Genomic DNA, 14,308 nt, shown 5'->3' with positions numbered 1-14,308 from the left:
GACATTAAACTAATTACAGTGTTTTCCACCTGAAAGTCCTGAATGAAGAAACTTGAATTCCTAGCTGATTGCCATTATCAGCAGATCTGGGAATATGAGCCATGATGTTAGCAGTCTTGTTGTAAAGGTGTTTTTATTGGAAATGGATGATTTCTGACATACAGCAGTTTTACAGATACTTGACACCTCTTTTTTCCTTCCCGATTCTTTTCTCCAAGTGTGTTCCAGATTTATATATATAATTGTAAATAGTTAATTTTTGTCTTTGTCATTGCCTTGTTTTTATCTCTGAGGACTGTGATAGTCTTAATGTAAAAGGGAGTAATATTTTCAAATTGATTCCTCTCTCTCTGACTTCTGAGTTCTTTGTTCTCATTGCTGAAGGTAGTAGTGAAGTAAACAAGACAGTTCTGATAAAGGGTCTGACTTCTTCTCCTAAGAAGATACATAAATTAGGTTTAATCTTGGACAGTTATGAAGAGAAAGTTTTTAATTTATTGCACCCTAGATTAAAACTTGTGGAGTGAAATCTCTGAATTTTCCAGGCCTACATATTCTAGGTAGGTCTTCTGGTCAGTGACTTGGTGAGGATTATCAATGCTCATTTTGACTCCAGGCTTTTCATTTGTAGTCACCCTTTCCCCTTGGCTTGGCTTCCTGCCTTTCAAAGAGATATCCAGCATCCTAGTGTTTACTTTCTCCAGCTGTTGTGTGCTATGTGTTTGTTAAAAGAATTAATTACTATAATGTTCTTCCTTTTGTTTCAGAGGGCTGTATTGTAGCTCCTGTTCCCTTAAAAGATTTCCTGTTTCCTAATCTATTGTTGGCAAATTTCTGTTTTTCTATGAGTTGTGGTTTTTAATCTAATGATCATAATACAGTGTTTGCTTTTGTTTTGTTTTTTGAATATCTTTTTAGCAAGGTGATGGTAGTCCATATGTTCCAAATCCAGGGCAATTTGAGCAACAGATAGAGAAGAAAAAAAGCAAGAATAGGCCACAAGATTTTAATAGAACTTTTATCTGTATGAAAATGTAACATTGGTCTAGGGTTATTGCATCTCATAGAGTAATTAATGGATCTAATTATTTATTTACTTTTTCCCCCTATAACTAATCTGTTCAAGCCTATTTCTTAAAAAAATATATATTTTGACTGCAATTGAAAATCTTAGTCTTTGATTCTGTAAAATCTGTGGCCAAATGTTAAATAGAAAAAAAAAAGAAGGAAAAAAGTCCACAGCTTTAAGCAGCTTTGACATATTGCTTGATTTACAGAAGTAGTGAAGTCTTAAGAGCTCCTACTGAGATTGATGAAACCTGCTGGGAGCAACCTAGAAACTTCCCATGGATGTTGAACATGGACTTGAGAGTAGGACTTGGGAGGGAGAGGTTAAAAAATTGCTTGTACCTGTGTTTCTAACATTTTCAAAGTATTCTTTAAGTTCAGATTTTGATTTTTTGTACCTAAAATGTGGAACAGCTGTTGTAAAACTTGGTCCAAAGATCGTTGTGTACATTATCATTCCTTACTATTTACAATTTCTTTGCTTTTTATTTTAGTATTACTTTCACTATAGTGAAAAGCATATAATTACCTGAAACTCTAAAAAAACAAGATCCAATCACTTCTGCACTATTTTCTTCAACTTGTTGTTATGCTGCTTAGGTAATTTAAATTCTTTCTGTTCCTTCATTCACAAGTTTAATCAGGATTAAACAGAGTACTTTGTTTTCCCTCTGAGAACTTGCAGATGAGAAACAGGTGCTGGAGGAAGTAACCCTGGTGATAGAATGCAAGCTTCTTTCTTCCCATACAGAATCAACCAAGTGCTCTATTATGTTATCAAAGAGTACTTTTTGGGCTGGAGTACCATCCTGCATGTGGGATTTAATACTGACTTTAATAGTTGCATGCATCCCTGAAGTGACTCATTCTCTGCAAGCTCAGAGCTCTCCTGGAAGTTAACTGGAACAGGCCAAGGAGTTACCCTGTCATCTTCCCATCATGACACAGTGCTGTGCTAGATACTGGCAATTGTCGTATTTGCAGGGGTAGTTTTGGAGGAGGGGTAATGTAAGCCCAGTGTTCTGTGCAGATTGCAATACAGACAATTGCATTCAGCCTTTCTAAATTTCTGTTGGATTTGCAACTGGATCCTGTGCTAAACTGTGGTGTAGTGTTGTTATGTGCTGTTAAACAGTTCACTTTTTAAGCTGTTCCACTTCAGTCATGGGCAAAGTGATTCATATGTGTGTATAATCCATTAGTAACAATTGTAAAGCACTCTGGGTTCTGTGGCTGAAAAGTGCTTTCTGAATATAAAGTCATTATCCTTACTTGACAGTTCTGTTTGCCAACACTTGTCAGAATTACCACAGATTTTTCATCTGGCTCTGGTGGTTTCAGTATGTTCCAGATAAACATATCCAATCATCTCAAGGAAAATCTAGGAGATTGAAAGTTTTCTTCTGTAAAAAATGTATACTGTTTTTTCATGTGGTTAGGGAATTACAAGGTCTGTGTCTCTCCTGCTTTCATGGCAGTCTTAACTTTAGGTACATCAAAGTGTTCACATGTTCTCCCTTTACAGCCTTGTTGCAGTGACGTTTTTAAAAAACAATACAACTGGATAGTTTTGCTTTTCTGTGTCCGCTTTGGGTCCATCTGCAGCCAGTTGGCAAAGTGACCTCTCCAAAGTGCAGTGCCTGGATTTCTAAGCGGGTTGCTGAGCTGGGTGTGGCTTCTCTGTTAATCAGCATGTTTGCTGCAGTGTAGCCTTCTGGCCTGTCAGTGAATGTCAGTGAATTCAGCAGTGTGTGAGCCTCATTTCCTATGACAGAGACCCTTCCCTGAGACTGAAAGCTGGCAATTGTCTAGTGTAATAAACCAGAAGCAAGTCTGTCCAATGGCTGTATATCCATGGCAGTCATTGTCTCTTAGGCTTCCATCCAAAGTTTATCAGGAGGTTTCAGGGGATTGTTCAAAATTCTCCACAGTGCCTTGTGGAGAATTCACCTAGATAAATCCAAAATTCATGCATACTATTGTAAAGCAAGTTCTTCTCTGCATGCCAAACACATTGTGGCTCACCCCATCAATTAGTTCTTTTTCCTGCCAAAAGCAATACTGCATTTTAATTTTACTGGCAAAATTGCTGCTAGATATAGAGCTAATTTTTCAATCCTCTTGAAAATACAAGGATAAAATGTTAATCTTCAGTGAAATCGTATTTTAAATATGTTTACTTTCCTTCTACAGACTTTATGTATGTAATAATAGCAAATAAAATTCCTCAGGTCTTTACTTGTTCTGTAGGATGAACCGTGTAGGGAACAGAGTTGAACAAAGCTGACTAATACTTACTTTGATATCTTTCTCTTCCTCCCTATCCCATTAAGAAGAAACAAAAGGGGAAAAAGAGAGAGAGAGAAAATAAAAGGCATTCAAGCAAGTGACTGGTAATTCAGTGCTTTTAAGCAGAGAAATTTATGAACAGCTCTCTGGAAATCTTCAGTTTGATTTATTTCAGAAATCCCAAGCAAGAACATTTTCTCACTAAGTGCAGAAGCCACTGAAAGCAACCCCAGTAATGATGTCATTATGATGCAATGGGCACATAAAGCAGGATCCTTTTGATCCAGCCCTGTCATTGAAATGGAGCCCATGTGTAACACTGTGATGCAGCAGGAAGGGACACCCAACTACCCTCCGAGGAGAAAGTTGTGTTGGTCCTACCCACTGGATGACAGCCATGGAGGGAGTAGATGACACAGAGAATAGGAAGCAAGGAAAGTTGGAAGTTTTCTCCAGTAAGTCCAGACTGCAAATATAAGGTGGAATGGAAATAAATGGAAGTTGTGCTTTTTGGACTGCTTGGGAAGATTCAGGAGGTTGTTGAATGTTCCTTACAGATGGTAATTAGCCTAGGAACAAAACATAACCATTTCTGTGTTAGCTGTGTGCTTATTGATTAGAAGTGGAGGAGGAGAATATTCTCCATTTGTTTGTCAGCCACAGCACAATAGCCTTTATTTAACAAGGCTGCAGGAAGCACAGAGTCAGTCCCAGAAGGTACAAGATTAAATACTTGCACTGGAAAGAGGGGGATAAATGCCATTGTACAAGTTGCTGGTTACATGCTCAGTCTTATCTCACTGGGGGGACTGGAAAATCGTGTGACAAATGAAGGGTAAGAGCTAAGCCCGTTAGCCATCTATGAGACAGCAGGGAGGGATAAAAGCCAGACAAGGTCAGCAGAAAAATCAGTAGATGTAAATTTTTCATGAATAAATGTTGTCTGGAAGTTGGAAGAAGGTTCCTAAGGGCCAGAGGGACAACTGTCTGGAATAGCTCCAAATGTAAAGCCTCGGAGAGGGGAAGTCCTAAGTGATTTAAAGAGGGAGTTTTCCATTTAAGAGAAGTTTTGTATAATGTGCTAATCTGAAATAGCCAGGGACTGGAGTGGCTGAAAGTCCCTTCCAGTCTTGTATGTCCTCATCCCTTCAGTGGGGCCTCACAAGGCCTGCCTTGCTTTCATTTCCCACCACTGAGAGTCATGATACAACTTTCTCACCAGACCACTAACTGCTGCGCAGCAGCCACAGTCACTGCCTCTGGTTACCATTGGATTTCGTTTTCTGAGGGGCTTCCACTGGCAGCAGTGACACTTGCAGGCTAAGACACTTCACAGTCCAGCCTGAGCTGCACCACACTGCACTGGGGGTAGCTAACCACGACAGCCCCTAAGAGATTTGGCAGCAACAAGATCAGATCAGGCTGAAAATACCAGCAGAGCAGAAAAAGCTGAACTGGGATGAGAGACCAGCATGTCTCCTTCTTCTTTTTAAAGAAGATTCTGTTGCTATGGCAATTCTCTCTTCCCCAAGCTCATTTTATGAAAGCAAGCCTTAGAATGGAGGACTGAATTCAGCTGTTACACAAAGTAGCAATTATTCTCAACAATTGGGGAACTTACAGCCTGGATCTGAGCCATAGCGCCTTTCTCATGAAACTACCAGGTCACTTTTTCCAAGACCTTTGACATTCTGTGTTGTGAGGCACAGAAGGATATATTCTTTAAATAGGTTTTTTTGCATACTGTGGTATTTGGAAATATGTAAACATTCCCATTCCCTATTTATTCATCCTGACACTGAGAAATCAGTGTCTAGTTCCCAGGCCCCAAGCCAGAAGAGGCTTGTGTACTTCAGAGAGGTGGCAATACGAGATCAACTTGCTGGTGCAAGGATAAAGGCTGTTCCTGACCCACCGTCTCCCATGCTTTCTGACCAACCCTATCTATCAATGCAATCATTACTTGCTTGTCACCAGAGCAGAGACTACCATTGTAAAAGATCAATTCATTAAGCAAAGATAAAACTGTAAGAGCTATAACATATACATAAGGATCAGACTGAGTCCCTTTGTAGGTCTAGTATCCCATCTTCAGCAGTGACAGTGAGTAAATGCTAAGGTAGAACGAGGATATTTCCCTGTCTCTGTGCTGTTTCTGAATCTGATTTCAGCCAAGGAACTTCTTGGGCTGAGTGTGTTTTCTGTGTGTTTAATAACTCTCAGCTGATTCCTTTTCCCTGAAATTCCCTGTCTCCGTTGAGTTCATGCAAACTTTTAGCAGCTAAAACATCCCTTGTCCAGCAAGTTCACAGTTTACAGATTTATAGTGAGAAGAAATACCATCTGTTTTCAAATTTGGCTCCTACTACTTCATACTGTCCTGCCCCTGTCTGGACGTTGTTCTGGAAGGAACAGTGAGCCATCTAACCCTATACAGCCTCTCTGCATTTCTTATGAGTCGGTAGCCCTCTTGCTGCATCCTCCTTCAGTCATCTCTTTTCCAGACAGAAGAGCCTGGTGTTCCCCAGACAGAAGACATTCCATACCTTTTGGATCATTCCTGCTGCCCTTCTCTCAAATATGTTCAAGTCCACTAAAGCTTTTGTGCATGGAAAAAGAATGTATTCTGTAGAAAAACATCTTTAAATAACCTGTGTCTAAATGTTAGCAGGTTCTTAACTGACGATGGTCTACCACCTTAGCCTTCACAACTATCTTTAATTTGAAAGGATTATTGCACATATCCTGCAATTTCCAACTTAACGGGATATCTAACCTTTTTAGTCCAAAGTCCAAATGATGTGCAAATATAGGTAACAGCTTGTGTGTGTTAGGTGTTCCTTGATGAGTAAGGATGAGAAATCACTTGAGCTCATTTCAGTGCAATGCTGAGTTTCATGGAAACATGTTACCTTAAATGTTTGATGTGTTTTGTCAGTGAGAACATGTAGATTTCTATGTGGCTGGATGGGATCAGGGCATGGGGTCTGTATGAGAAACTTGAGACTTGTTAGGCAAGTGTATGGAAAAAGATTCTAGGCTGAACAAGAGACCCTCCAAATATTGCATTTTCTCAGACATGTATTTTTTGCTAAAAGGTAGAGATCACTTGGCTAAGTCTTCCAATTCTGCTGGTAAGATTCCTGCTTTACATACGTCTGACTAGTTTTGTAGCCTTCAGCAGTTCATTAATTTCTGTCTCTCTCTTATTCCTTCTATAACATTAGATTATTACCTGGCTGCCTTTGTTTCTTGAGTATTGTCATTAGGTAATGCTTACATGATTTGTTTTAAGTTATAACTGCTATAAATGCCATTTTTTATCAGCTGGTTTGTAACACAACAAATCCTTGTGCAGGTAGTGTACTGTCTCCAGCATTATTTTCAGTCTTTCCAAGATAACCGTTCTAGTTAATAAATATTAGAAATTCTTTTCATTGTGCATTCTTTGAATACCAAAGTGGCTACTTCAAGAGTGCAAACAAATGGGTATTTATTTTAAGTTTGGAAACAATGTTTGTACAAGCGCATGTGCATTTCCAACATTCTTTTTAATTTTTAAAACACATTTTTTTCAATTTATAATGAATACCAAATCTCTGTTTAATTTATTGGCAAAATTTATACTGACCTCACCAGGTCAGGATCTACTCTGTGAATTTAGTTCTTAAGGGACAAAAACAAACTTAGAAAACACTTTTCCACTTTGTGTCTCTGTTCCCTCTCTGTTTAATGGGAATGATGAAACAGACTTAACTCACAGCATGTTATAAAGAGAAGTCTGTCCATGTCTGAAATACTCAGTGACTGCTACAGATGGAAGAGGGAGAGAGATGTGAGGCCATCTACCCTTTGCCTGTGTCCTCGGCCAGCAGGGCTGGCACTGGCAGCTCCCCTGCTGCTGCATCCTGGGGTGTTCCGGTGTAACGGCATCCTGCTGGGGAGGGAACAGCATCAGAATAAATGAAAGTTAGCACTGAAAGCATTTTTTCCTGTTTAGAAATGAAGTGAACTTGCTTGTTTAAACATATTTTTATGCAGATACTCTTTGGGTTTCTGTAGAGTTCATTGGAGTCTCTGATTTTTCATAGAGTAGGCAATAAATCCATGGTCTTTATTTATACTCTTTCCATCTATGGATGTATTTGCTAATATGTAAGTACAATATTTACAGAAACTTTTTCTTTACTATCAGAGGAAAAATAACTCTTTTTCATATAAATAATATCCACAATAAAGAGACAAAAAGTCTTTGATTGCATTTAATCAATCTTCTTTCTTGCTTTCTTGCTTTCTTGCTTTGCTGCACTGCAGTACACTATACAAGTTGCTCAGGGGTAAACTGGACTCTCCAGAAATAAATTTTCTTCACTTCAGATATCTAAAATTATTTTATATTTTGAATTTTAAGTAAGAAAAAACAGATTTTTGAACAGGAAGTGCATTCAGTAGGCCAGTATAATTCACTTTTAGCAAACCCCTTATATGCTGGTTTTTTTTCACTTCCAGGTGAAGCAGAAAGAAATGTAAGCACCACGTACATGTCTGGGTTTATAAATTCCTTCAGAACAGTGATCCCTTGCACACTGTGGTTCTTACTGACCATACCAGATGTGACTAAAGTTTTTGTGGCATAATCTGCCTTCTAGTATTTTGAGTAAAGGGAAACTGCTCATAAGAATTGCTGGCAAAGCCCAGAAATGTTTCAGGTGTCGTAAGTGCTGCTTTTCTTAGCTGCTATTTTGGACATAGTTTCAAAACCTTGTTGAGTTCCATAAATGGGACATATATGTCAGTTTATGCATAAGTTCAAAAATAATCAAATCCATGAAGGTAAATATTCTATCCTCCCCACCTGTCCAGGCAAGTTTCCACAAAGGGGTATAATATATATCTATATAATGTAATGTATATATATAATGTAAAATTCTCAATACATTATCTGTTGTTCGGAGTGGTGTGGGGCATGTGACCTTACAGTCACTGGTCTAGTCCAGGATCCTTCATGAAAAGGTTTATTTTATGGCTATGACCACAAGCTTGAATTTCACTAGTATCTAAAGTGTTTGAAAGAGTCATGTGTAAACTTTTTTTAATCATCAACCTTTAATGACCCACTAAATACATAACTTCATTGTTCCACTTACATAGTTTGCCAGCAGTGTTGGAGATAGATACCCAGTATGTTTGGAGAGTGTGACTCCAGGTGTTTTCTGGTAATTGTGTCAAATTCATTCACAAAAATTGGGGTAGAGAACTTTGGTGTTTTAAAATAAATTGGATAAATGTGGCTTCAGAAATTTATTTAGTCATTATTGTAACATTTGCCAATGGTAAAAATTATGTAGAAAAAGTCTTTGAATTTAGAAGTATAGTTATTATAATAATTTGAAATAAAATTGCCGTACTGTGCAAAATAGCTCTTTATATTCACAAAGTCAGTATTTCCAAATAGAGTTTAAGGCTTTGCATTTTGCTGAAGTAAAATCTAGATTATGAGTCTTTCCACTCTCACTGCATTATTATTTTATGTCATTTCAGCATGCATACACAACTACAGCCATAAATGGGACAAATTTTTGTACATCAGCAAAGGATGCTCTCTGTATTTTGGCAAGGAACTCTGCTAAACTTGCATCCATTAGTTGTTTAGGAGATTTTGTCCTGTTTTTAGGAAAGGTAAGAGTAAATAAGATAACTGTTCTATAAAAGTGAAGTGAAAAATCAGGTTTGATTGTCTTTCATTGACCGAAAGTAAATAAAGTTTATCTTTGTTAACAACACTTTGTTCAGTGTTGTTAATGCTACAAAATAAGTTTGGGAGAGAAGAATATTTAAGGAATTTAACTTTGCAGAGTTATTTATTGTATTATAGCAGCATCCTTGGTGCCACTCTGGCAGTTCCAATTGCAACAAGTCTTTGGTAAATACATGGTAAATGGTTTCCTCTGCCCTATGGAATTTACACATGGAATTGAACACAAAGTGTCACAACTGTGTGATGCTGGAAACTGCCTAGCTATCTCCCAGATGAGATGAGCTCTTTAAATACTGGCTGTGATGTATTTGCCTCAGGGTTTGGGGGGATTGGTTTTTTTATGAAAAACATTTCTATATGATTAATGAGGCTGCACTGGTCTCTTGCTGCCCTTTACAGGTGTTTGTTGTATGCTTTACTTTTTTTGGAGGATTGATGGCATTTAACTACCACCGGGAGTTGCAAGCTTGGGTAGTTCCTTTGTTGCTGGTTGGATTTTTTGCCTACATGATGTCCCATAGCTTTTTGTCTGTGTTTGAAGTCACAGCAGATGCCATGTTCCTTTGCTTTGCTATTGATATGGAAACAAATGACGGAACTGCAGAGAAGCCATACTTTGTGGATCAGGAGCTGCTGGTAAACCCCACTGATTACAGCAAAGATATTTGAGACATTCTAAGCTTTTAAGAACTTTTTCTTTCCCCAACCCCTAGTAATCTGAACCCACAACCCATGCTATTTCCTTTCCAACACCTTAGAACAGGATGGACTCAGGAATACAAGTACATGAATTTATAAACGGAAGTAAATGGCTCCCTCTGACTCCTGTGTGCTAGCTACAACCTGTTGCCTTCTTTTAGGTCATATTCTGTAAGTAATGGCTGACTAGGCCTAATTAGATATATTGTTGGTAATTTAAAAATATAAATAAATAGATGAGCCAGCTGCGGAAATTGATCCATGGAGGTGCCCTAAGATTAATGATTATATTTCTTGTGACTCACTGTACAGTGATGAGAAAAAATAAACAACAAGTAGCAGCTCAGGGATCCATTCCACATCCTACAGATGCTGTAGTTCTGAACAAACTTCATGCATATCTGAGTTGCTCTGCTTCATACCTTTACAGATTCTTTTGCCAAAACACTGTCTTCTATCTCTTGATTAAACTCTTCTGCCTCTGGACAGGTTGTTCTGTGTCTTTACCCTTGTAATTACTGTATTATATTACCTTCAGTACTTAGCTAATAGTGATGTAGTGCTGTAACTTAAGCATTTGAATATATATGTGCCATCCCTTTCTAAACAAGAGAATATCTGAAGATGCAGATATTAGTTTCCTTTTGTGCTAGTTTTGACAATTCTGTCTGTTTCTTCACAAACCATGCAACAGAGAAAAGCCTAGTGATCCATGAAGACAAAGAGTAGCTCATATGACACAAATGTTCTGGATGGATTTCTTCAGGACAATGTCAGAAGAACTGGTTTTGGGTTCTGGTTTTTATTTATTTTTTTAATGCTGCTGTTAGAGCTTCTGTAATATTCATAGAATTTTGTTGAGAACAACAACAAACAATAAAACAATGAAAAGGCAGCCTAAAGATAGGCTTAACCCTTTGTACAAAAGAAAGCAGATACATATTCGTTGGCTTTGGTTCAGAATAGTACTTAAGCACATTGCCTGGATAGGAATATGAAACCGAATGGAAAGCTCTGAAACCGTGACCTCTGTTCTTCCCTCTCTGTTTTGCCAAATGCTAAAATACTTCTTAAGCCAATTTTCCTTCATGAAGCAGAGGCTTTCCTTCTCCACTTCCAAACTTTGTGGTAGTTTCTCTTTAACTCTGGTCTTAATTCTATGTAATTAGCCATGCCCTAGAGCTGTGGGTGAAGAGAGGATTTCCCACAGGGATAAGGAGTCTTCCAAGCAGGACAGGTTCTGTACCCTTGTATGGAAAAACCATGGGCAGCACATCCAAACTCCTCCTCATTGTAAGATCAAGAGTAAGTTTGCTCACACAGACAAGAATTTGGAGTTTCCCAACACATGAAGGCATTTGACTCGTCTGTGTTACAATAAGGTTACAAACATCCCCGGGAGTGGAAGGGAGGCTTTGTGGCCCTCAGGACAATATGCAGCAGTGGGCAGAGAGACATGGGAGGGATTTCAGACAGCTGGAGTCCTCATTCCTGCAGTAGGAGGTATAACAGAAATTCTTGATTCATCGCTCTCAGTTGTATTCATCACTTCTGCTGCCTCTGCAGTCCCTCCCGGTATCACTCAGTGTCATCCAGCCAGGAACCAGCACAGTTTCTTAGCCCTGGGCTAATTATCTTCCTCTACCAGGTATTTTTATTTGCATAATTGTTTCCTTTCACAAACGATCTTACCCTAGTTTTTGCTTGTAGACCTTTGTGAGTCAGAGTAACAAGTTAACAGAAGGGCAAAACCACAGAAGCACAACACCATTCCAGGATAATGAAGATGGGACAGAGCTCCAACCTATGGTGAGACAGAAGCATGGGATATGTATTTATCTGCCAGCTAATGTGTTTGCCTTTTTGTTCCAAGAAGAAGGGATGGAGGTTATCAAGTATCTCCTGACATCTCACATTGCTTTCCCTCCTCAGGAAACCCTCTGCTATTGCAAAATGGATAGGTCAAATATTTCTTCTTTCTTCACATTCCACATTTTGCCCAGCAGAGGAAGAGAAAGTTTGGCCTGTGGCAAGGGGGTGGAGGATAAATGCTATTCAGATTGTCTTTCACATGCCTGCTGTAGCAGTCAGAACAGTGGTAGGCTGCTTAATTTCATGCCAGACCTGCTGAAGTTCCAGACCTCTAAGATCAGTTTAGAAGCCTTTCCTCTTCCCCTCCCCTCCCCTCCCCTCCCCTCCCCTCCCCTCCCCTCCCCTCCCCTCCCCTCCCCTCCCCTCCCCTCCCCTCCCCTCTCCTTTCTTATCAGTATATACATTTATTTACTCTGTTTTATGATGGGGTAACAAACCTGAGGTGCCAGAAGGGAGTGTTTCCCCACACCCAGGCTTGAGAAAGTCCTCAGGGTCAATACTCACTCACTGACATCTGAAAAAATACTGCAAATTGCCCAGCCTGAGAAGCTGTCCTAGCAAGTTCAGAATCGGGACTGATTTTCCCCAAGCATTGTGGGGGCCAAGCTAGGCCTGCTAGAGAAAGATTCTGCAGGAACAGCTCCTCTGGCACCCACACTTGCTGGACACTACTCCATGTCCTCTGCTGTCTCAGCTACTTACACAAGTGTAACAGATGTCAGTGATTTTTCTTGATCTGCTTTCAAAAGGTACCAGGCTCTAACAAGCTCTCACACAATCCTGTGGGCATTCTGCTACAGGCAGAGCACTCCTCCAGTTTATTACTACAGTGAGGGATAGTTACACGAAATTTTTTCATTTTTGGGTCTGTTATTGCATTCTTCAGTAATTTTTTGCCAAGAACAGAAACCAGAAGCTGGGTGGGTATTATTCCCTGCAAGACTGTGAATTTGAGATACAAAAGAACCTTGATTGTTTTCCCAGTTTACTCGTATGACATTTAAATGCAGAAACAGAATGAGTGCTACAGATTATTTGACTCTGTTTTTCTTTCTTTGTAGACTTGAATGTGGTGTACACCAGGAAGTGTGGAAGTAGAGCAGCAATAGCAAAAATGGTCATAGAAGTAAAGGTTACCAATACCCCAAGACAAAGTATTAGTTCTCTAAATCTGTTGTATCTTCTGCACTGGTAAAATGACACACAATCTGTTTGTATGAATAAAATATTTTGTGTGTCATCACATCTGATTTTTATTACTACACTTGTTATAATGGTCTGAAAGTTGTTAATAAACTCACTCTTTGTAATTTCTATGTTGTCAGACTAAAATTAGTAAGTCAAAAAGGTTATGGAGCTGTTCTTTTGGTGTGTCTGCTAACATGATTTTTTCAGGCTTCTCTGGGTATGCTGTGGCAGTCATCCCTAGATCAGTAAATGCAGAAACATTTGTAGAGGAGGTACTCTGAGATGACTGTGTCCTGGTTTATTCTGCATATCTGAACAGCCAGTTAAGGAACAGACTGAGCTCACTGATGGAAATTACCCTTGATAGAAATTCTCTGTAGTCAAGATAATTAGCGGTTATGAGGTAGGTGTCTTTCTTTTAATTATGCTCTTTTGGGAATAGTTTTTACAAGTTCGTATCATAAACTGTCCAGGTCCTCTCCAAAAGGCAGATGAGGAACAGTCCTTCCTTCCTTCCTTCTGCAATTAAAAAGATGAAGCAGAAGAATTTGTATCTGGATTTAGAGCTTGACAAAGTAGCAGATGACAGAGATAGAAGAACAGGACAGACATGAGATAAAAGGATGTTATAAATAATACTATATAGAAATGTTACCTGTAACATGGGTGTGAAATACACCATGGAGGAATGTAGCGACTGTCAGGGCTCTAGGCAGAAGAGGAACATAAGTGCAGACACTTCTAAAAAAACTAACTTGGTAACAGTCTGCCAGCATTTTCTTGTGAGCAGTGTTAAAGCTTGTTTAAACTCTGTACCTGGATCCTGATTGTAATACACTTTGGGGACTCCACCTTGTTCTGCGTATGGAGTAGTTTTAGATTTTACTTGGTGGCACATTTTATTCTCTTTGTTCCAATGCTCCTTTAAATTTTGTTTAAAATTTAAAAACAGGAGAGGTTTGAGGTGGGAAAATTATGCCGACCAGGGATTTCAGTAAATTATCTATACAGGAAGTGAGACATCACTGAGGGTAAGTGACTCAGAACTGTCTTAATGAATATATTGATAAACCCTTGATTAGTCACAGCTTGGAAATGACGTACAGAAAAGCTCATTGATGGCCTGAATAAGAAATCTGTTTCATTTAAATACTGTTTCTGGTCTCCTGCTGTTGAAAGGAGACTAGTAATCTGCTACAGAATGCTAAGAAATACTTGCTTTTTATCCATCATTTAATTAACTTCAGTCTACTTTAATATGAGCCACTTCAAGAAGTTGTGGAATATAGGATAAACGATGAAAAAGGGAAAGAAACAGATTAATTACTTTCTGCCTGGCAGGTAAAGCTGATAATGTACTGGCTGTGACTCACCGCCTCTCCTTATCTAAATCTGTACCCTTGGATACTGTTGGTGCTCGGCTTGTGGATGCTT

At 39.0% G+C, this 14,308-nt stretch overlaps 1 protein-coding gene across 1 annotated transcript in view; it reads left to right on the top strand.

Annotated features, from left to right (window-relative positions):
* The window catches only part of SLC44A3 (solute carrier family 44 member 3), a 39,740-nt gene extending 26,892 nt beyond the window's left edge, over nt 1-12,848 (top strand). The window contains exons 13-16 of the mRNA XM_082287073.1: nt 8,899-9,036; nt 9,515-9,751; nt 11,525-11,623; nt 12,748-12,848. Of these exons, the coding sequence (XP_082143199.1) occupies nt 8,899-9,036; nt 9,515-9,751; nt 11,525-11,623; nt 12,748-12,753 (480 nt within the window). The 3' untranslated portion in view covers nt 12,754-12,848. The remainder of the gene's footprint in view (nt 1-8,898; nt 9,037-9,514; nt 9,752-11,524; nt 11,624-12,747) is intronic.
* The last annotated feature ends 1,460 nt before the right edge of the window (nt 12,849-14,308 follow it).

The sequence above is a fragment of the Coloeus monedula genome, assembly GCF_965178545.1.
Source record: "Coloeus monedula genome assembly, chromosome: 9".
Classification (NCBI taxonomy): domain Eukaryota; kingdom Metazoa; phylum Chordata; class Aves; order Passeriformes; family Corvidae; genus Coloeus; species Coloeus monedula.
The sequence above is the reverse complement of the archived record's forward strand: the minus strand, read 5'-3'. Positions and strand labels throughout refer to the sequence as shown.